This window comes from Geotrypetes seraphini, chromosome 8 (genome assembly GCF_902459505.1).
Source record: "Geotrypetes seraphini chromosome 8, aGeoSer1.1, whole genome shotgun sequence".
Taxonomy (NCBI): domain Eukaryota; kingdom Metazoa; phylum Chordata; class Amphibia; order Gymnophiona; family Dermophiidae; genus Geotrypetes; species Geotrypetes seraphini.
Window position 1 is genome coordinate 161255114 of NC_047091.1, and position 23611 is coordinate 161278724.

The 23611-nt window shown below is 44.6% G+C and overlaps 1 protein-coding gene across 4 annotated transcripts in view; it reads left to right on the forward strand.

The window, feature by feature from the left end:
• The first annotated feature begins 266 nt into the window (after nucleotides 1–266).
• MAPKAPK5 (MAPK activated protein kinase 5) overlaps nucleotides 267–23611 on the forward strand; it is a 157887-nt gene continuing 134542 nt past the window's right edge. Inside the window, exon 1 of one of the 4 annotated variants that reach the window (XM_033954489.1) lies at nucleotides 267–990. In XM_033954489.1, coding sequence (XP_033810380.1) covers nucleotides 955–990 — 36 coding nt within the window. In that variant the 5' untranslated portion in view covers nucleotides 267–954. The remainder of the gene's footprint in view (nucleotides 991–23611) is intronic. The other 3 variants (XM_033954490.1, XM_033954487.1, XM_033954488.1) reach the window with 3 other exon arrangements.

Genomic DNA, 23611 nt, shown 5'->3' on the forward strand with positions numbered 1-23611 from the left:
TTCAGGGTAAACAGCACTTCTCCCGAGGCCCTCTCCTACAGAGAGAGGGAGGAAACAAAACAAAATATTCCATCTATTAAAAAAAGAGAAGTCACGTCACTACATTTAACATTAACCAACCCCAAAGTAGAGAATTTCACGGACTATGTAAAAAAAAAAAAAAAAAAAAGATCCACCCACTAGCCGGCTGCCAGCGTCTCCGCCTCTAACCGCCACAGGTCCTCCAGCGGGGTCCTTCCTTGTCAGCGGTCGCCTTTTTAGTAGCCCGACGCCCGCCTGAGTTCGGGCAAGCGAGTCGCGCGGAGGATTGCCTTTTTCGCGGTGAAACGGCAGCGGCCCCGAGCGCGGTTTCGGTCGCCGGTGCCCCTCAGTCGGGCGGGAAGCGGCCCAATAGGCGCGCGCGCGGCTGGCGGGAGGACGGGCAGCCGCGCGACCGCCCCTGGCGTTCTCAGACTCCGGCGATGTTTGAGTCGGCGGCGGATGTGGTGCCGGTGTCTCCGCGTAGTGTAACGGCTCGGCGGCAGCTTGCAGCGGCCTCGGCAGCTCGCCAGCCCTCACGGAAGGGGGCCGGCCGTGCGGGCACCCGCAGCGCGCTCTGACCCGGCCCTTCGTCCCCCGGCGACAGCGGCGGCTCGGGCCGGCCTCTCCTCCATCCCCTTCCTTGCTGCGCTCTCCGCTCTCTCTCTCCCCCCCCCCCCCCCTCTCCATGTGCCGCTCGGGTGCCTCTGGAGCCGCGCCGGGCCCTGTCCGCGGCAGCCTTCGCCTTCTGTGCCCTGGTAGCGCGGCCTCGGGCTGGAGTTGCTGCCGGTGCCGCCGCCCGTGAGCCTCTGCCGGTTGGTGTCTCTACCCTTCCTTTCTCTCTCTTTTCCCGCCGTGGCTCTGTCCTCGGCTCCCCCCCCCTCAGGGCCGTTTCCCATGACCGGGCTTTCTGCCTTTCAGTCTGCGGCCTGAAGGATGTCGGAGGATACCGATATGGACAAGACGATTAAGGTAGGACAGTGAGAGAAGGTCTGGGTGGGATGCTTTACAGTAGTGGAAACGGGGAGTGTTAAAAAAAAAAAAAAAAAAAAAAATCAGTCTCTTTCCTGTCACCTTACGAAGCCTGAAACCCAGGAGCAAGGTAAAGGACGGATCTATCGGATCCTCCCGGATCCTGTTTTAAATATCTTCGAAATGTGGAGTTTACCGTTGCCCTTCAGTATGCGTGAGGGTTCAAAGTAACCCACGGCACGGCACCCAGTTACCTAAATAACCGTTTCCACCACTACCTCCCACCAAGAAGAAGGAGAACACAGAACCTTTTCACCTACCCACCACTCAACGGTACTCATCGTAAGAAACTTTACGACAACCTCCTGGGGACATAGGCAGCTAAAATAGACTCTGACATCTCAAAATTAGTGACCAAAACAACAGACATAAAAGAGTTCCGTAAAGAAATAAAAACATTACTGTTCAAAAAATATCTCCCATCACTCTAACCACCACCCATTGAGCTCCCAATCAACAACTTCGGAAATACCCACCTATATTATCTTTTTACCTGTGATCTAGAATGTACTGTAATTCTTCTACACTACACCCGATTTAACCGATCGAGTTGACATGTATCACCTCTGTAAAATGCATTATCTTCTGTTATATGTATCATCTTCTATAATAAGCATTATCTTCTGTGAAATTGTAGTAACTCATAACTCATTACTTTTCCTGTAACTACTCTTATCCTGAAATGTAACTTTACTGGAATGTCCCAGATATTTTCTATATTGTAATCCGCCTAGAACCGCAAGGCACAGGCGGAATAGAAATCCCTAATGTAATGTAATGTAATGTAAAGATCTTCCTTGTACTGCCTTACCATCTGGGTCCGATCTTAACAAAGGACGGTTGTTTTGGCAGCCTCCATAGAACAGAACATACCCATATCTGAAAAACTCCCTAAAGACAACCTTTCTTATAACTATCCAAATTACTGTTTAAGAATCGGAAAATGGAAGTCTCTAGACCAGTGTTCTTCAACCACCGGTCCATGGATCAGTGCCGGTCCACAGAAATTTCCTGCCGGTCCACAGGGCCAGCACATGCATCAAGCCTAAAACAGTGTTCTTCAACCGCTGGTCCACGGTGCGATCGATGCGGCGTTATCTTCGAGCCAGCTCCCTCTTCCTAACTGATTCAGTGCACAAAGCAACAGGCAGTGGCTCCTACGGGCATCCTGCGCCTGAACCGGAAGCCTTCTCTCTGACGTTGTAATATCAGAGGGAAGGCTTCCAGATGAGGCACAGGATGTGCAAGGTGCAATTAGTAGTATTATGGGGCGGGGTCTGGGGTGGAGATGGGCGGGGTCTGGCCCACGACTTAGCCCAGTGTTCTTCAACCGCCGGTCCATGGACCGATGCCGGTCCACAGAATAATTATTTTATTTCTGCCGGTCCATAGGTGTAAAAAGATTGAAAACCACTGCTCTAGACTGTTTTCTTTCATAATACAGGAACAATTTCCTTTATTCATTTTTTGTGCCTTTTTACATACAACCATGTATGCATTTCTTGTTCTCCTTATATTCATGTTTATGGATCTTTTGTATTATAACAATTTAAAATTTCAATAAATATTTGAAAACGAAAAAAAAAAAAGAAACTTCCTAACCCCCTACTTGTCCTGTTTGATTAGATTGTAAGCTGAACTGAGCAGGGTCTGTGTCTTGAGTGTTTTAATATATAGCTCTGCTTACCTCTATCAGCACTCTAGAAGTTAGTAGTACTGGTAGTAGAACATGTCAACTTGCCCCATTTTGGTTATCTGTTCCAAATCTCTTATTAATTGATTATAATTGGTTCAGAACTCAGTTTTTTGATTAATATTTGGCTTGTGGAAATTTGAACAGTTTCAGCCTTATTACAGTAAACTTAATGGCTGCCTTTGGAAGCTAGATTAAAATTTAAATTAGGAATCACATTTCAAGATTCTAGTAGGTAATGCTTCCCAGTATATGATTAATTTGTGATTTTATTGTATAATCCATTTTCAATGGATCAAACAAGAAATTCATGTCAGCTGAAATTCCCTTTGGTAAAGAAAGTGAAATCTATTAGACAATTTTTGTTGTCTAAATAATATCAGTAGATTAGTTTTTGGAACTACGGTAACTCCTTTTCGGATTGCACATTTAGGAAACTTAAAACTTTTTAAAATCATTTTTGTCTTCATCATGATTGATTTTAATTGGGTTTTAATTATCGTAATGTAAGTTTGTGTTTTAATTTTGTAATTCCTAGACAAATTGGTCCGGTTTTATTTAGGGGTCCTTTTACTAAGGCGTGCTAACCAATTTAGTGTGCCTTACTAAAAGGACCCTTAGTTTTGTTATCCATCCTTGAACTGGCTTGGTAGAGGCAGAATAGAAAAAAACTAGAATAGAATTGTAGTAGTGGTCAAAACAGACTAGGTCCACTATAAAGGTAGTAATCGGAAAATCCAGCAAATCTCTTCTGCATCTGTAGCAGGAAATTTCAAGATTGAATTTAGGTGTAGTTTGTATGGTGAACATACTGTATGTACATTTGTAAAAAGATTTTGGATTTACATGGATAATGCTAACCCTTTAAATAAATCTTGGTAAAATAAACTTATATTTAGATAGTCTGTTGGGCTTTCACATGCTACCCTGAATCTTTTTGCTTGGATTTTGGTTGACATTGTTTTCAGAGTCATTTTTTTTTTTTGGAGTTGGATAAAGCACAGTTACTTACCGTAACAGGTGTTATCCAGGGACAGCAGGCATATATTCTCACACATGGGTGACGTCATCTACGGAGCCCCAGCGCGGACAGCTTTTTCAGCAAACTTGCTAGAAGTTTCAAGTTTGCACACTGCACCACGCATGTGCTAGCCTTCTCGCCACTAGAGGGCGCATCCCCACCTCGTGGTCCTCAGTTCCATATTCCAGTAAAGAAAAGCCATCCCCGGGGAGGTGGGCGGGTTGTGAGAATATATGCCTGCTGTCCCTGGATAACACCTGTTACGGTAAGTAACTGTGCTTTATCCCAGGACAAGCAGGCATGATATTCTCACACATGGGTGACCTCCAAGCCAACCAGACAAAGGGCAGGTGGGAAGATGGCAATTTAAGAAAACAAGTTACGTAACACCGACTGGCCAAACCGGCCGTCACTCCTGGACAAGGAGTCCAAACAGTAGTGGGAGGTGAACGTATGAACCGAAGACCAGGTGGCAGCCTTACATATGTCCTCCATAGGAGTAGAACGGAGGAAAGCAACCGAAGCTGCCATCGCCCGGACCTTATGACCCGTGACTCGACCCGAGAGCGGGAGACCAGCCTGAGCGTAGCAAAAAGAGATACAAGCAGCTAACCAATTGGACAAGGTACGCTTGGAAACCGGATGTCCTAACCGATTAGGATCAAAGGACAAAAATAATTGAGGAACCTTCCGATGAGACTTAGTACGTTGGAGATAAAAAGCCAACGCCCTCTTACAGTCAAGAGTGTGCAGCGCCGATTCACCATGATGAGAATGGGGCTTTGGAAAAAATACCGGAAGAACAATGGACTGATTGAGGTGGAAATCAGACACAACCTTAGGTAAAAATTTAGGATGGGTGCGAAGAACCACCTTGTCATGATGAAACACCGTGAAAGGAGGGTCCGCCACCAAAGCCTGCAGTTCGCTAATCCGACGAGCGGACGTGAGCGCAATCAAAAAGACTACTTTCCAAGTGAGAAATTTAAGAAGAGCTTTATCAATAGGCTCAAAAGGAGGTTTCATCAGTTGAGCCAAGACCACATTAAGATCCCATACCACAGGGGGAGGCTTGAGAGGGGGATGAACATTCACAAGACCTCTCATGAAACGAGAAACCAGAGGATGTAAGGAGAGGGAACGACCCTCTAGATGATGATGAAATGCAGCAATTGCACTAAGATGCACTCGAATAGAAGTCGTCTTCAGACCAGAATTCGCCAGATGCAACAGATATTCCAGTACCGAAGACACAGGGACTGAATCCGGATCCAGGTGGTTGGTGGAACACCAAGAAGAAAATCTGGTCCACTTCTGGGAATAACAAAGCCTAGTCGAGACCTTGCGAGAGGCCTCTAAGATCTCCCGCACTGAGTGAGACACCGGAATCGAAGTCAAGTGGAAAGGAACCAAGCGGTCAGATGTAACGACTGAAGATTTGGATGTAACAGCGAACCCCGACTCTGAGATAGCAGAGAGGGAAAGACAGGTAGAAGCAGAGGTTCCCTGACACTGAGTTGAAGGAGCAGGGAGAACCAGTGTTGTCTTGGCCAACGAGGCGCAATGAGAATCATAGTGGCTCTGGTCGATTTTAGATGAACCAGCGTTCTCAAAATCAGAGGAAAAGGAGGGAATGCATAAAGGAACCTCCCCTCCCAGTCGAGAAGAAAAGCATCGGCCTCGAGACGGTCCTGGGAGTACATCCGAGAGCAGTAGAGGGGTAGCTTGCAAGTCTCGGGTGAAGCAAACAGATCCACCTGAGGAGTCCCCCATCGGTCGAAGACCTCGCGTAGAACTCGGGAGTTCAGAGACCACTCGTGCGGCTGGAGGAGACGACTGAGCTTGTCTGCCAGACAATTCAGCTCCCCCTGAATGTAAACCGCCCGCAAGAAAATGTTCTGAGAGACGGCCCACGTCCAAAGCCGAATGGCTTCCTGGCACAGAGGCCAAGAGCCCGTCCCGCCTTGCTTGTTGACGTAATACATGGCCACCTGGTTGTCCGTTCGAACGAGAACTACTCGATCGTGCAGGAGGTGACTGAAGGTCCGAGCGGCCAGATAAATGGCACGAAGTTCCAATACGTTGATGTGACACAGACGATCTGTGGCCGACCATAGGCCCTGCGTTCGTAAACCGTCCAGATGAGCCCCCCACGCATACTCCGAAGAGTCCGTGGTTAGGACCCTGCAATGCGGAGGGACGCGAAAGAGCAAACCCCCGGACAGATTGGTAGAGCTGGTCCACCAACGGAGCGAGCGTCTGAAAGACGGAGTCACAGTCAAGCGTCGAGACAGCGGGTCGCGGTCCTGACGCCATTGGGAAGCCAGGGTCCACTGAGGGATCCTCAGGTGCAACCGAGCAAAGGGGGTCACCTGGACCGTCGACGCCATGTGCCCCAAAAGCACCATCATGCGTCGAGCCGAAACTACCTTCAGTTGCGAAACCTGTCGGCCCAGGCGAATCAGGGCCTCCAGTCGCGGGGAAGGAAGGAAAGCCCGGAGGAGAACCGTGTCCAGCACGGCCCCTATGAACTGTAGGGATTGGGTCGGCTGCAAGTGAGACTTGGGAAAGTTCACCTCGAACCCCAGACCCTGAAGAATCGTGATAGTCTGTTGGGTCGCTGAAATAACCCCCTCCCTTGTCGGGGCCTTGATCAACCAATCGTCCAGATAGGGAAAGACCTGCAACCCCCGGGAGCGCAGAGCAGCCGCGACTACCACCATGCATTTCGTGAATACCCGAGGGGACGAAGCCAGACCGAAGGGTAGTACACGGTATTGAAGGTGCAAATCCCCGACCTGAAATCTCAAAAACTTCCGAAAGGCGGGATGCACCGGAACATGGGTGTACGCTTCTTTCAAATCGAGGGAGCACATCCAGTCCCCCTCGTCCAACAGGGTATATAGGATCGGAAGCGACAGCATACGGAACTTCTCCCGGACCAGGAACTTGTTGAGCTTCCGAAGGTCCAAAATGGGGCGCAGGTCCCCGGTCTTTTTGGGGACCAAAAAGTAACGGGAATAAAATCCCCTGCCTCGTTGGTCGGGAGGCACCCGTTCGACCGCCCGAAGGCTCAACAAGGCCCCGGCTTCCTCTCGAAGAAGGGTCAACTGGCTTCGATTGGACGGGCACGCCCCGGGGGGCCTGTCTGTAGGCTGTTTGGAGAAGTTTAACGAATAGCCCTCTGAGACGGTCCGGAGCACCCATGCGTCTGACGTAATCCCAGACCAAGTCTCGGCAAAAGCCGTGAGCCGACCCCCGATGGGCAGGGGGTTGAGCGACCTCGCGGCGGGGGCCAGCCCCCGGCCGCTCATCCCGTCAAAAAGACGGCGCCGGTTTGGACACCCCCTGCGCAGCTGCTTTGGCGGGTCCCCCTCTACCCTGTTGGGTAGGGCGCCGGGGTGGAGGCCTGGAAAAGGCCGGTGTAGATTTTTGCGGGTACCGCCTAGGCGGCTGTTTAAAAGGCCTCTGAGCCGGCGGCTTAGGCTTTGGACGAACCAGAGACGCCAGAGAGCGTTCCTGCTCCGAAAGCTTCTTGGTGGCCGCATCCAGGGAGTCGTCAAATAACTCCGACCCGATGCAGGGTAAATTGGCTAAGCGCTCCTGCAAGTTGGGGTCCATCTCGAGGGTCCGTAGCCAAGCCAGCCGGCGCATGGCTACCGCACAAGCCGAGACCCTCGAGGCAAGCTCAAAAGCGTCATAGACCGCATGGAACAGATAGAATCTGAGTTGGGACAGGTTTGACGCAAAGGCGGCAAATTTAACCTTGTGCGACTCCGGAATCACCCCCTGAAAATCCGGCAGATCCTTGATCATGGACCTGAGGTAGGAAGAGTAGGCGAAAGCATAATTGAGGACCCTTGTGGCCATCTGGGAATTCGCGTACAGCCGACGGCCGAATTTATCAAGGGTCCGACCCTCTCTCCCCGGGGGGACAGCAGCCGAGACTCTAGAAGGCTGCGTGCGCTTAAGAGCCGACTCCACCAAGAGCGACTGATGGGAGAGCTGCCCCTTGTCAAACCCCTTAGGGGGAAGGGTCCGGTATTTGGATTCCATCTTAGTGGGCACTACCGCCACTGTAAGAGGGGTCTCAAGGTTCCGCAGTAAGGTATGAAGGAGGACCTTGTGAAGTGGAAGGCGGGGAGATTCCCGTTGAGGGACAGGAGAATCTTGTTCCTCCAAAAAGTCTGAGGTATAGTGCGACCCTGCCGTCAGGTCCACCCCCAAAGCCTTCGCCATGTCATGGACAAACTTGGAAAAAGAAGATGTCCGTGCAGGCGGGGAGGGTGACCGAGACTTCTCAACCGAGCCGAAAGGAGAGGCCTGGCGAGAATACCCGACCTGACCCCCGGACCCCGAACCCCAAGAGGCACGATCCCGTGACCTCGAAGGAGTCGGGGACACCGTCCGGCGAAGAGACCCCCGTGGGGAACCCCCCGGGGTACGGGGTATAGAGGCCCGTCCCTTCCGCCTCGGTGAGGAGGCACGGGAACTCTCCCTGATCGGGGACCGTAAAAGATCTGGGTTGTCGAGGCGGAGTTCCTCGACCCGCAAGGCTCCGGTCTCGGGCGGAGTCGAGTGACGACTCCTCCGAGACGAGGCTCGAGACCGCTTCGACCGTTTAAGACGGTGCTTCGCCCGAGGCTTACTCGAGGGCGAGGATCCCCGTGACGACCTCGGGGACGAGGAAGAGGAGATCCGGCGTACCCGGCGCTGCTTGTCTCGGGATCGCACACTGACCTCGGGCTGACTCACCCGGATCGGGTCCGAGGGAAGGGTCGAGGCCGAGGCCGAGGGGGCTTCGGCCGCAGAGAGGCCGGTGCCCGAGGCCGAGGTCACCACCTGCGGGGCCCCCGAGACCGAAGACGAGGCCGAAGCCTGTTGTAAGGTCTCAATGGCTCCGGAAAGCTCCGAGGAGATCAAAGCGCGAAGCAACTCCTGGAACGCCGGGACGGTGAGACCCTGAGGTAACACCTGGGGACGCTCCGCAGAGGGCGACCTCGGTATCGAGTATTCCCTCGGGGCTAACCCCTTCGACATCTTGGGCTGGGTCGAGGTCGACGGTCCCGCCGACGACGAGCCCGAGGATGGCTTCCTGGCAGATGAAACTGAGGAAGGAAGTGGAGACTTACCCGGGGCTTGCTTCTGCGAGGCAACCGGCTTCGCGGGAGCCGAGGGTTCCGACGTCGAGGCCGAGGTCGAGGCCGGGGCCGAAGCCGAGGCCGAGCTCGAGGCCTTCCCCGTCGGGGTATCGACGGCAAAGAGATCCGCCATGCGGCCTTTGCGCCGAGTAAGGGCCCGTTTCTGGAAGGTGGCACACTTAGGGCACGATGCTGTAGGGTGATGGGGCCCCAAACACCGAATACAGCACCTGTGAGGGTCAGTGATGGACAAAAGCCTCTCACACTTACCACACTTCTTAAAACCCGTAACGGGTCGGGACATGGGCCCAAAACAAGGCCGGGAACAAACGAGGTTCCTCGGCCACGGCTACCGGGAGCCCCCGGAGCGAACGAAAAAAGATTAATTTTTTTTTTTTTTTTTTTTTTTAAAAACAGGTAAATAAAGAAAGAAAATAACTTTAGCGCAGCGACCGCGTCGAAATTCCGAACACAGCCGCGGCGACAGAAGGCAAAAATAGCACAATTTTATCCACAGGGCTTCTGGCTCCGCGGATGAAAAAGAACTGAGGACCACGAGGTGGGGATGCGCCCTCTAGTGGCGAGAAGGCTAGCACATGCGTGGTGCAGTGTGCAAACTTGAAACTTCTAGCAAGTTTGCTGAAAAAGCTGTCCGCGCTGGGGCTCCGTAGATGACGTCACCCATGTGTGAGAATATCATGCCTGCTTGTCCTGGGATAAATGCATAGTCCTATGTAGAGATTATCTATCTGTATGTATAGGTTACAGATTTAATTACAATTTTTTTAAAATAACAGGAGTCAAATTTTGCCATCTTAAGGGTAATTTTTTGAGGAATTTGAGTTTGGTTAATTTTATAAGTGCTTACTTGATTAGAAGTGTATATGCATAAAAGTAGGTGCTTAGAAAACATATTACCAGATTTTATATAATATTTAGATATTTCATGGGGGGAGGGGGGCGCTGAGAGAGTAGCATGGGAGTAGGATCAGCATCTAAGGGTTCCTTTTACTAAACGGTATTACAGGCTTTTAGTGTGGGCCATCGAGATAAATGCTCCAACACACATATAATTCCTATGAGCGTTGGAGCTTGTTTCTTGCTGGCCCACGCTAAAAACATCTAGCACAGTTTAGTAAAACCCAGCGTATATTTGTAATCTAAAAAATACATGCATTTGTACCTCTGGGTGCCCCTAGTGTTTGTGTCTGTAAGGTGAAATGAAGTGAATTCAGGAAGGTGGGAAAGAGGAAGGTCAAGAAAATCTGACAATGGTCACTAGCACTATTGAAAGATCTATGGACAAACCTCTTCAAATACACTCAGGTACTTGAACCGTTGGCTGCTCTCTTCCTTTATCAGGGGCATCCTTAAGCCTTCTACTTAGAAGTCCCTTACCCTCTTTCTATGGGATTTGAAAATACTCCACTTGGATATTGACTCCTTCCTGGGAGCTCAAAAATCCAACAGGGTTCTGGAATCCCAGTATTGGATAGGGTTGGGAGCTTCTGTGGCTGAAATTGATCTAATATTTGGAAAACTACTTCCAGTTCAGATACTTAGCTTTGTGGGTTTATGGATAATGTTCCTTCTGTCTGAAAGAGTACAGTAGCCAAACTGAGAAACCTTCATTTAGGACTGGGCAAATGGAAGATGCTGTCTCTAGGTGGGAGATTGTCACTGTTTATTCAGGCAGCTATGATGATTTAGTGCTTTATCAACAGGTGGAGGCTAAGAAAAATTTGAGATCCAGGAACCTTCTGTTTCTGAATTTTCCTAAAAATTGTCTTCTGTTCCCTACTAAGTAACTCAAGAAATACTTGTTCATTTTACTAATCCTATTAGATACTAACTAGCAAGGAGTATTGTGAGGATGTGAAAGAAGGTCATAATGTTTTAACAATGTCTTGATTTTAGATGTCTCAGTGGATGATACTTGTAATAGAATTACTCTCCTAGTCATGTTCTTTACTGAAAGTGATAAGATTAATGTACTTAGGAGTATATGTACTAAAACTTAGCATGTACTAAATGCTAAGAAACACCGGATTTAAGCATAGTGGTTTCTGCATCGGGGTGGGGGGGGGAGCATCTCTGAGGGAACTTGAAGAGTTTCTCCCTCTCATGATGTAGATGGAGCTTTTCCAGAGCAGGAAGATCCAGTGGGGGAAGACAGGACTGTGGTGTCTGCAGTTTTTTCTGCTGGGATGAGCCCAGAGATCATTTCTACTACTCTCCTTTCTGTGATGAGATCAGAAATGATTCCACTGAATGATATTGGGAATCTTTTATCTTTTATTCATCATGTTTTGTGTAACTCATACTTCAGTTTCCTCTGAGAACTTGTGAGAATACATTGGTTGGACATTCTCAAAAAGCATGAAGAAGTTAACCTCTGTGGTTCTCAATTGAAGACAGTGTAAACTGCTTACCCAAGATAAGAATGTGAAATTATAGAACATTGAGGATCAATTGAGATTTGAATTTGATTCTTAAATTTATCTCAAAGTACACTGAAATCTCCAAGAGAATTGGTTTATCTTCGCCTGCTGAAGACTGAAGCTTCCAGAGGGAGCTATTCCTCTATTACAACAATCTTATCATCATCCCTGTAACATAGTAATGACAGCAAATAAAGACCCGAACAGCCCATCCATTTTTCCCAACAATCACACTTATTATTAATTCATGATTTAATTGTCTTTAAAGTTTCTGGGAATAAACCATATGTATTCGCCTGGTACTGTCCTTTGGTTCCAACTACTGGAGTTGATGTCAAAGCCTTCTCCAGCCTATCTAAACCTTGTCATTTGCCTGACACTGTCGTCATGTTCCAGATTACTGGAATTTCCTTTGAAGCCCTCTGCAGCCCATCCTAAACTGAATTGTCATATAAGGGACACAGACCTGAGCTGACTTGCACGTACTGGCCTTAGTTCTTCACAGCTGGAGTTGCCATCTAAGCACCACTTAACACATCAAACACATGCAACCATTTAAATTTTCATTTTTATACTATTCATTTTCTAATTAGAGACCCTCCATTTTCGTCTTCACCACTTTCCTTGGGAGGATGTTCTGATCATCAGTCACTGAGCGTAGTTGATGCCTGGAATGCCCTCCTGAGGGAGATGGTGAAGATGAAAACGGTGACAGAATTCAAAAAGATGTGGAATGAACACAGAGGATCTCTAATTAGAAAATGAATGGTAGCACTGGAAGAATTCTCAGGAAGAGTTAGTTGGAAGATCTACACTGTTGATGATCTTTGTATTTGTTCAGAACAAAGATCATGTCCTCTGCATTTTAAAAATTGTAATTTGGTTTCTCTTGGTGAAAAGATATTTTGAGATCTCCTATCAAACACAAGCGGTGGAAGGTTTTTTTTGGCTATTCGCCAGAAGACCCTTTCATTAGGTACCATACATCTTTTTTTGTTAAGATTTCCTTCTAAGTGTGTGGTACACTGTCAGAATGTTGCATATTCTTTTTACAAATCTTCACATCTTTGATTTTTATTTTTTAATGCCAAAAGTTCTAATGTGATCTAAGAACTGAAGTAGGATTTAAGTTTCAGGATATCTTATTTTAGTGTTAACTCATCAGGGCTTTTTTATGTATGTGACCCACAGACTTATTCTCACTTTTATTCTTTTTCCTATTTACTTTTCATTAAACCTCATCCCTGGGTTTCTGATTTGTTTGGCTTCACTTCCTCCCCTATTATTTGGGGACTACTAAATTGGTGGGTAACTCTTTCTTATTTGTGTATTATGTACTAGTCAATTCTTTTCTTGTCAATTTTTAATTTGTGGGTTGGGTTTTTTTGGGTTGTTTTTTTTTAACTGATGTTTCTAATGCTAACCAAGCTCATGGGAACACTTTCAAGCAATTGAAATTCCAAATTCTACCTCCTGAAACAACTTTAAAAATAAATGCATAAGAGTTTCTTTGCAAATGTTTGATAAGTCTTCATGAAAGTATCACAGCTGGAAACATTTCTTTAAAGACAAAAATGTTTAAAATGCTCTTCTTTTTATAGGAGAGCCAATATTGCTTTAGGGAAGTATTGAGTGTGCGCATGGATTGGAGTTTTGCTTTTCTTAATGCACTTCTGGTTGTAGATTGTCATATGTTTTTCTGCAGTGATGTGATTAGTTTCCTAGTTTTCATTTTTACGCATAATTACTATGGGCTCCTTTTACTAAGCTGCACTTGCAGTTTTAGCACGTGTTACAATGCCCCGTGCGCTAGACGCTAACGCCTCCATTGAGCTGGTGTTAGTTTTTTCGCATATCGCGGGGGTTAGCACGCTCTAATTTGTAGCGCGCGTTAAAAACGCTACCGCAGCTTAGTAAAAGGATCCCTATGTGTAAATATGTCTGAAAATCACAGAGGAATATGCTATATCTACGAGTGTGCTAATATAAAATTGCCTTCTTGAGAGCTCCTACACATTTGAAGATTTACTCCTGCCCCACTGCAGATGAGCTTAATTTTTGATTTAACAGTCCCCTTTTGAAATGCAGCTAATGATTATGCATTTCAGAAAGGTGTGTATAATTGATGTTTAGTCAATATTTTCCTTGCACAATTTTAACATAAAAACTTGAAAAAAACATTATCACATAGGGCCCCTTTACAAAGCCATGGTAGCTGCACCAAAGCCCATCCAATACTTATGGGCTTTGGTGCATTTACCACAGCAGCTCTGTGAAAAGGGGCCCGTATTCTTTGACTTTTAACAGCATCGACTAATAATCTTACTTGAACTGCATTTTCAATGGCACGTAAACCTATTTTAGGAATTCTTTCACTAAAGCTTAGTGCCGCTAATGGACTTTAGCATGTACTAAGTGCCATGTGGCCCATAGGTATAAAATAGGATGCGCAGCATGTGGCATATACTAATGCCCTTTAGAGCACACTAAGCTTTAGTAAAAGGGTTCCTTAGAGTTTTATTTTTAAGATGCAACATAACATTAATTTTAGAGAAATCCTCTATCCTGCTAATTCAGCATTAATCACCCCTTTCCAACAGGGTGATAAACTTTTATAACAATTGTACAAAGGTGATGATAGTTTACATGCAATTTCAGTGTCTAGATCACAAGACCCTCAGAAGCTGATGATTGCTTATCTTTTAGATGACTTACAAAATAAAACAAAAAATATAAGTAAAATGACAATAAAAAATCCATAAAATTAATTATATCAAATAAAATTCTTATACAGCCACAGTAATATCTAATACATATACTTTGGACACTGTCATAAATAAAAATGTTATGCAGAACATAGTGTTGCATAATGCTAATTATCCTATTTAAAATAAAGTTTAAATCAATGTTTTCTATGGAAGATCATAAGATTAGACTAGCCAAAGTTCAATGGTAGTAGTTCTATTGAAAAGGTCCTTCTACAGAGAAGGTACATGTATGTGCTGGGATTTGTTTTAAGATAATTCTGACTTGGCACTGTAAGTAAGCCCTCTTCATCAGTACGCTAGGATGTACACCATCTATTCTCATCGCTTTGTCTACCTTTAGTAGGGTTTAGACGATGGTCTTTCAACAAAAAGGATCCTAGATATGGGTCACAACCAAAATGTAATTGGGAAACATAAGGCAATTCTGAGTAAGAAACTAAACATGGGGCTGTGTTTCGGTGAGAAACTGCCTTCATCCGGGAGTTGTGTTATCTGTAAGATATTAAATACAACTAAGTCTGCCAATACAGAAGTAATGAATTACTCTAATAACAATAAGCAGTGTACACGTGCACAACACTTGCATTCAGCACCTGATTTAGCAGGTTATCTGCAAGTATTGTGCACGTGTACACTGCTTATTGTTATTACAGTAATTCATCACTTCTGTATTGGCAGACTTAAGTAGCACGTAATATCTTACAGATAACACAACTCCCAATGCAGGTGGCTTTTTGCCAGAATATCTGTGTCAAGTCTTTTATCCAGAACTACCTTTTGTTTCCCAATAAAGGTTTGGTTATGATCCACATCTGAGATCCTTTTTGTTGGAAGACAATTGTGTAAACCCTACTCTGTGTGTTTGCATATTTGTGGGGATTGTTTTTTCCCCTTTGTAGTTTTGCTTTTATTTAGACCTAGATACAAGATGTTATAATAATTATTGGAATAATCAGTTTGTGTAATTGTCCAAAAATTATCTGGCTGAAAGAAAATATTTTAATCATTACAAACTGGAGCTTATAAAAAGTAGTCCTTATTAACTAGAGATGAAATAATCAACATGAATCGAGTTGAACACTGAGGTAACAAACTTCCTGTATGGTGGCTCTTATGCGTTTTATTCACGAAGGGGTGATAGGGATCGCTAGGTTTTCCCCTTCGGGGTGGCTGTCCGGCTGGTGCACACCTTTTATATTTCTGAATTAATTGCACTTGCCCCATACACAGGGGGCTGTCTTGTCCTCTAAATCAGTGTTTTTCAACCTTTTTACATCTATGGACTGGCAGAAATAAAATAATTATTCTGTGGACCGGCATCGGTCCGTGGACCGGCGGTTGAAGAACACTGGGCTGTCGTGGACCAGACCCCGCCCCCATAATAGTACTAATTGTAACACTATTTTTTCCATTGATTTTTCACAGATATACAATATAATCTTATTAACAACACATAATGGTTAACCTCAAAATTAAACTATATAAAGCACACTGACAGCAGATGGAAATTCTCAAAATTGACATAATTCAATCACTAAATTCAAAAATAAAATAATTCCCCCCTACCTTTGTTATCTCCCTCCCTCCATGCTATGCCTTATTTTCTGGCCTGCTCCCGCCTGGCCATTTTATGCCACCCCCAGTATTATCTTTAGGCCAGCTCCCTCTTCCTCACTGACGCAGTGCACAAAGGTGCGGGCAGCAGCTCCTTGCGCTTCCCATGGCTCATCTGGAAGCCTTCCCTCTGACGTTGCAACATCAAAGAGAAGGCTTCCAGTTCAGGCGCAGGATGCGCGTAGGAGCCACTGCCCATGGCTTTGTGCACTGCGTCAGTGAGGAAGAAGGAGCTGGCTCGAAGAAAACACCGCATTGATTGCATTGTGGACCGGCGGTTGAAGAACACTTTTTTGGACCTGATGCATGTGCTGTGGACCCGCAGAAAATTTCTGTGGACCGGCACCGTTCCATGGACCGGTGGTTGAAGAACACTGCTCTAAAGTGCAGTTTCTGCGCCCGTTTTGTATGGCATGGCATTGGTGGTGAGTGGCGCAACCCGGACTCTCCTTGCTTCTCCGTTCTTACAACTGCAGGGTAACCCCAGATTCTTACCGGGCCTCGGTCATTCTTCGTTTGTGGGTTGGGCTTCCCATCTTTTTCACCTGATCAGTCGGGAATCGGGGGTCTTTTCCACTTTTACCCAAATTCAGGACCAGTGAACCATCCCTAGCCAACAATTCTTTGCATACTTGCAATCTCAACATTATTTTCAGTCTCCAGTTACAGTATGGCACGGCGGGGCAGTGTGGTCCCTTTGAAGAATTTCTCCTTAGTGTGCCGGCTTCCCAAAGTTCCCTATCAATGTGGTATCAGGTGGTTCGATCCTCTGTCTCCTTGGGGCCTTTCAATTCTCTTCGGGACTTGTGAAACCGGGAGCTTACTGCGTCTTAAACCCCTGATACCTTCATGGAGCTCTTCCACATTTTATATGCTTTTGTGAAATCCGTGGCTTGGCAAGAGACCCACTTCAAGATCCTTCATAGGGCTTACATCACTAAGGAAAGGGGTGCTTGCATGGGTCTATGGGATGCCACTCTGTGCTCCAAATATAAGCAGGCTCCTGGGACGTTCCTGCATTCCTTTTTGGAGTGTCCTGAACTCACCACATGGAACTGTTCTTTTACGCAGCTTCACTTGGTTTTACAGTATGACCTGGAATGGGATTATAAAACACTGCTTCTTGGCGATCAATCCCTGCTGGAAGCACAAGGCCTCACTGTACCTCAGCTCGTTTTATCTATTTGACACTGCTCACGGTCAAACGGACGATTTTACAATATTGGACTCAGGAGGAGGTTATTCCCTTGGCTTGCTGGCTCACTCAGATGTCTGAGCTGACACAGTTTGAGCTCTGCTATCATAAACGTTCTACCAGTCCAGAAGTTCAGGCATACCTGGCTTTATGGAGAATGTTCCTGCAGTTACCTCTAGTCTCTCGCCATGGGGAGGGGAAGTAGGGGGGGAGGATGTGAGGTGCATGAATGACTGGATGATTGGTTTGTGATGATTGGTGTGGGTGAGGTCTCTTGAGAAGGGGATTCTTCGGGATAGGCATTACATTTTTTTTTTTTTACAATAAAAAAAATCCATGGGGTCAAACGGGGGGCATGGGCTGTTCTTGTGGTTGGCTTGTTATGAGAGCATGGATGGGAGATATCTGCAGCTCCGTGTTTCATCCTTCCTCCTAGCCTGTGAAGCTTGTTCTGCTCTGTAGCCCTACATATTTATTGGCTATTATACCAGTTCTTTTTGATGCACTCTAGGGGGGTAGTAGACTTCTTATTCTTTTGATTTTGGCTCTTTTGTGGTTCTTTTGTCTTTTGAATGCACATATTGTAGTCTTAATACCATTACTGTGTTCTCTGATGGTGCAGTTGATTATGTTATATTGCACTGTTCGCAGCCGCTTTGTCTTGCCTCTGTATTTCTTGTATGCGTTGTTACTCTGGTTGACCTCAATAAACATGATTTCAACCCCCCCAAAAAACAAACAAACAAACAAAAAAAACTTCCTGTATAGTTGGGATTGCAGTGTATCCCAAAGTCATTAATTTGATGATCAAATTGAGTTCTGTAGAATGATCAATAATGAGAGCATAATAAATACAACAGATAAAGGAACCAAAATTATACTTCAGATACCTTATTAACCTTGAGTGGTGCTCAGAAACCAAGATGGCATATAAAGAACTCAAAACTGGGGAAAAACCCCTAGAGAGATTCTTGTGATATCTATCATTGCACCAGTGTATGGTATAAAGGTACTGTAAAATGTTTGTAAAATATGTTCATAGCTGGTAATATATCCAAAAGTTGAATTGTCCAATATGACTTTAAAGAGAAATAGCTAAACAGCTTAATGAATGAACTTAGCTTGAATGTTCAACCCGCGATGGTTCAGCTGGGTTCTGACGCGTTTCGCCGCTATGGCTTCATCAGAGAACCCGCCTAGCTAAAGATGAACACGAATTCAAAATCAGTCCTGAAAAGATGAAACAAAGAAACAAGATGCATGACTGTGTTTGATACTGAAAAGCAACTATAAATACAGGTAAGCAGCAAAGCTAACGACGCTACCGGTGGAATACCTGTGCTGAAACAATGATTTTCAATTTCCTGTGACGTAAGCGCTCAGCTGAGCGCTCGGATTTTATGCAGGGAGAAATGTCAATCACCTAGTGGAGGAACGCCCACCACTCCACTTCCTTATTAAGACCAGAAGGAGCCACTGTCTGCCAGTGAAAAATGAAGCTCTGTTCTTGTTTCCAAAGCCAAGCCTGTGAGTTGCCCCCTCTATTACTGTGTGCCACCTTCAAAATTACGAATTTTAAATCCTGTAATTGATGAGAAAAAGATTGCCAATGCTGAACCAACGGGGCATTTATATCTCCTCTTCTGATTTTACTGAGGTGTTCAATAATACGGGTCTTGATGCTTCTAGTGGTGTGTCCTACATATAACATATTGCATGGACAAAAGATCAAATATACAACACCCTGAGTATTGCAATCTGTGCGCTGTTGTAAAATGTGTTTCTTCCTTAATAACCGGGGATGTTGAATACTGGTGGTTTCAAAAGCATGCGCACACACCGTACAATGTCCACATTTGAAATGACCCGTGGGGGGTGTCTCAGTATTGTCCGGTTTGCTGAAAAAATAAGAGGTAGATATATGATCCCTCAAATTTCTGCCTCTGGAATATGCAAATAGAGGAGGCTGTTCAAGGCATGTGTGTGTCTGCAAAATATACCAATGGGTACTGATAATCTTTTTAATGTTGAATGCTTGATAAGAGTAAGGCAACGTACATACCATTCGGGATTCAGGTTGGTCAGAAGTCTGATTTAACAAATAAGAGCGATGAGCATATAAAGCCCGTTTATAGGCTTTTTTAATGGTAACATGAGGATACCCTCGATCTTTGAAACGCTGCCACATATCTTCTGAACGATGTTTATATTCTTCCGTGGTGCTGCACAAACGCCTGAGTCTCAAAAACTGACCTACTGGTAGATTATCTCTCAAGTGACGTGGATGATAACTGTCATAGTGTAACAAAGCATTCCTATCAGTATTCTTACGGTGTATGGAAGTGTGAAAGACCCCTTGGTTAAAAGTAATGTTGATGTCTAAAAAAGCGATCTGGGTGTAAGAAGTGCAGGAGGTGAATTGTAAGTGTGGATTGCATGTATTAAGCCACTGTAAAAACTGGTGAAAAGCTTCAAAAGTATTAATCCATATCAAAAATACATCATCGATGTAACGCTTCCATGTGTAAATATCAGAAACATATGTGGAAGAATAAATGTGTGTTTCCTCAAAGTCAGTGACGTAAAGGCATGCTAAAGATGGGGCCATGGTTGCCCCCATTGCAGTTCCTTTTATTTGCAAAAAAAATTCAGAATCAAACATAAAGTAATTGTGCTGCAATGCTATGCTGGCTAAGGTGACTAAAAAGTCTACTCTAGCTACAGATAACTGTAAAGTTTCAAGGTATTTCCTCACGGTCTCAATTGCACTGGATTGAGGGATATTGGTGTATAAGGCTTGAATGTCTAAAGTAACCAATAAAGCTCCCTGAGGTATGGATTGAGCCTCCTGGAGCCATGCAAGCATACTGGTGGTGTCCTTGACGTATGACTTCACAGTGGTAACTAAAGGTTTGAGATATTGGTCCACAAAGGTGGACAGAGGCTCCAATATGGAGCCAATGCCCGAAACTATGGGACGCCCAGGGGGGTTAGTGGCATGTTTGTGTATTTTTGGGACGAAGTATATCACAGGGATGACCGGGTGATTTTGATGGAGATAGCGATACTCCTTCTCAGTGATGATACCTTTTTCCAAGCGATACTCCTTCTCAGTGATGATACCTTTATCTGTAGCTAGAGTAGACTTTTTAGTCACCTTAGCCAGCATAGCATTGCAGCACAATTACTTTATGTTTGATTCTGAATTTTTTTTGCAAATAAAAGGAACTGCAATGGGGGCAACCATGGCCCCATCTTTAGCATGCCTTTACGTCACTGACTTTGAGGAAACACACATTTATTCTTCCACATATGTTTCTGATATTTACACATGGAAGCGTTACATCGATGATGTATTTTTGATATGGATTAATACTTTTGAAGCTTTTCACCAGTTTTTACAGTGGCTTAATACATGCAATCCACACTTACAATTCACCTCCTGCACTTCTTACACCCAGATCGCTTTTTTAGACATCAACATTACTTTTAACCAAGGGGTCTTTCACACTTCCATACACCGTAAGAATACTGATAGGAATGCTTTGTTACACTATGACAGTTATCATCCACGTCACTTGAGAGATAATCTACCAGTGGGTCAGTTTTTGAGACTCAGGCGTTTGTGCAGCACCACGGAAGAATATAAACATCGTTCAGAAGATATGTGGCAGCGTTTCAAAGATCGAGGGTATCCTCATGGTACCATTAAAAAAGCCTATAAACGGGCTTTATATGCTCATCGCTCTTATTTGTTAAATCAGACTTCTGACCAACCTGAATCCCGAATGGTATGTACGTTGCCTTACTCTTATCAAGCATTCAACATTAAAAAGATTATCAGTACCCATTGGTATATTTTGCAGACACACACATGCCTTGAACAGCCTCCTCTATTTGCATATTCCAGAGGCAGAAATTTGAGGGATCATATATCTACCTCTTATTTTTTCAGCAAACCGGACAATACTGAGACACCCCCCACGGGTCATTTCAAATGTGGACATTGTACGGTGTGTGCGCACGCTTTTGAAACCACCAGTATTCAACATCCCCGGTTATTAAGGAAGAAACACATTTTACAACAGCGCACAGATTGCAATACTCAGGGTGTTGTATATTTGATCTTTTGTCCATGCAATATGTTATATGTAGGACACACCACTAGAAGCATCAAGACCCGTATTATTGAACACCTCAGTAAAATCAGAAGAGGAGATATAAATGCCCCGTTGGTTCAGCATTGGCAATCTTTTTCTCATCAATTACAGGATTTAAAATTCGTAATTTTGAAGGTGGCACACAGTAATAGAGGGGGCAACTCACAGGCTTGGCTTTGGAAACAAGAACAGAGCTTCATTTTTCACTGGCAGACAGTGGCTCCTTCTGGTCTTAATAAGGAAGTGGAGTGGTGGGCGTTCCTCCACTAGGTGATTGACATTTCTCCCTGCATAAAATCCGAGCGCTCAGCTGAGCGCTTACGTCACAGGAAATTGAAAATCATTGTTTCAGCACAGGTATTCCACCGGTAGCGTCGTTAGCTTTGCTGCTTACCTGTATTTATAGTTGCTTTTCAGTATCAAACACAGTCATGCATCTTGTTTCTTTTGTTTCATCTTTTCAGGACTGATTTTGAATTCGTGTTCATCTTTAGCTAGGCGGGTTCTCTGATGAAGCCATAGCGGCGAAACGCGTCAGAACCCAGCTGAACCATCGCGGGTTGAACATTCAAGCTAAGTTCATTCATTAAGCTGTTTAGCTATTTCTCTTTAAAGTCATATTGGACAATTCAACTTTTGGATATATTACCAGCTATGAACATATTTTACAAACATTTTACAGTACCTTTATACCATACACTGGTGCAATGATAGATATCACAAGAATCTCTCTAGGGGTTTTTCCCCAGTTTTGAGTTCTTTATATGCCATCTTGGTTTCTGAGCACCACTCAAGGTTAATAAGGTATCTGAAGTATAATTTTGGTTCCTTTATCTGTTGTATTTATTATCTGGACCTTCAGGAACATATTTTTGACCTTATTCCCCAGTTGTTTATATTGAATTTCAATAATGAGAGCAACCATTTTAGTTACATTCAGGATTAGATTATTTTTAGATAGCCAATTGACCAGTGCAAAATAATAGAGGAGAGCAAATAAATTGGTAAACCAGTTGACATAATTCTATTCATTTATATTCCACACTATTCTCACAATAGATTCTAGGCAGATAACAGCAATTAAAGAAATATTGTGTCCATACAAAATTACTCTTTTAGCAATCATTAAGAATAAAAAGTTTTAAAAAATTTTCTAAAGATATAATAAGCAGAAATTTTTTCTTATTGCAGTTGGAAGATCATTCCAAAGCTTTGTTCAAAAGATTTAAAGTTGACCGTACATTGATGCAGTAGATGACATAACATACTAATGCAAAGTTTAAATAAAGGAGAGAAGGAAATTATAAACCTATGTTTTCTGCTGTTATGAATTGTACAGAGGGCAGCATTCAATGTTTCTCACTGAAGGCTATTGCTAACCTACAAAAGAAGGGTCTGTATGAAACATGTTACTGAACACATGTTTTTGAAGAGTCCGGTGCTGCTAGGAATGTGTGGGGTTTTTTTTTATCCTTTATTTATATTTTCCAACAATAAGTACAAGAAAAGAAAACTCATTGTGAAAGAAATACAGCAAAATAAGGTTAAATAGTAATCATTGAAACAATGAAAAGTAGAATAATTGAATATCCTTCCTTAGACCTCAACAAACTAAGAGGGGGAGTTACTAGTAGGAATGTTTATTCTCTCCCAGAATAGGTGGTACCAGAGGATATCACTCATTAGTGATAGACAGTCAGATTCTAGAGACAGTACGTGAGGTAATTAACCCCACCCCCGACCCTTTTAGCATAATAGAGTGAATAATAAAATAATCCAGTTGCTGCAATACCACTGTTTCAATTTATTTTGCTAAAAGAAACAAACTTATTATTCCAGAACAAGCAGACAGCATATTCTCACATGTGGGTGATGTCATCCACGGAGCCCCGATGTGGACAGCTGCAAAGCATATTTGCTTGAAGAACTTTAGAAAGTTTGCGACTGACCGCACCGCGCATGTGCGAGTGCCTTCCTGCCCGACGTAGGGCACGCGTCTCCTCAGTTTAGATAGCTAGCTAAGAAGCCAACCAGGGGAGGTAGGTGGGTTATGAGAATATCTGCCTGCTGTCCCTGGTTAACACCCATTATGGTAAGTTACTGTGCTTTATCCCAGGACAAACAGGCTGCATATTTTCACATGTGGGTGATCTCCAAGCTAACCAGAATGGGATGGTGGGAGTGTTGACCTTTTAGAAATATCAAATTTGACATACTGGGTGGCTGAAGGGTCCATTCTGTCCGGACAAAAGTTCCAGACAGTAATGAGAGGTGAAAGATATGAACCGAGGAGAAAAATAGCAGCTCTGTCTATTCTGTCGGAGTAGAGTGAGAAAAATTACCGAAACTGCCCTGTAACAAAACAAGATGCATGCAGCACTGGCTTTTCCCAGATGCACCTTAAATCTTGGTGGTCTAGAGGTGAGCCAGGACAAGAGCGATCTCTCCCTCCCCCGAGGTGAGGTGCTGGGTCCTGTCCTAGCTATACAATCACTGCACATTCCTTCCCTCTCTCCTTCCCTTGGAGA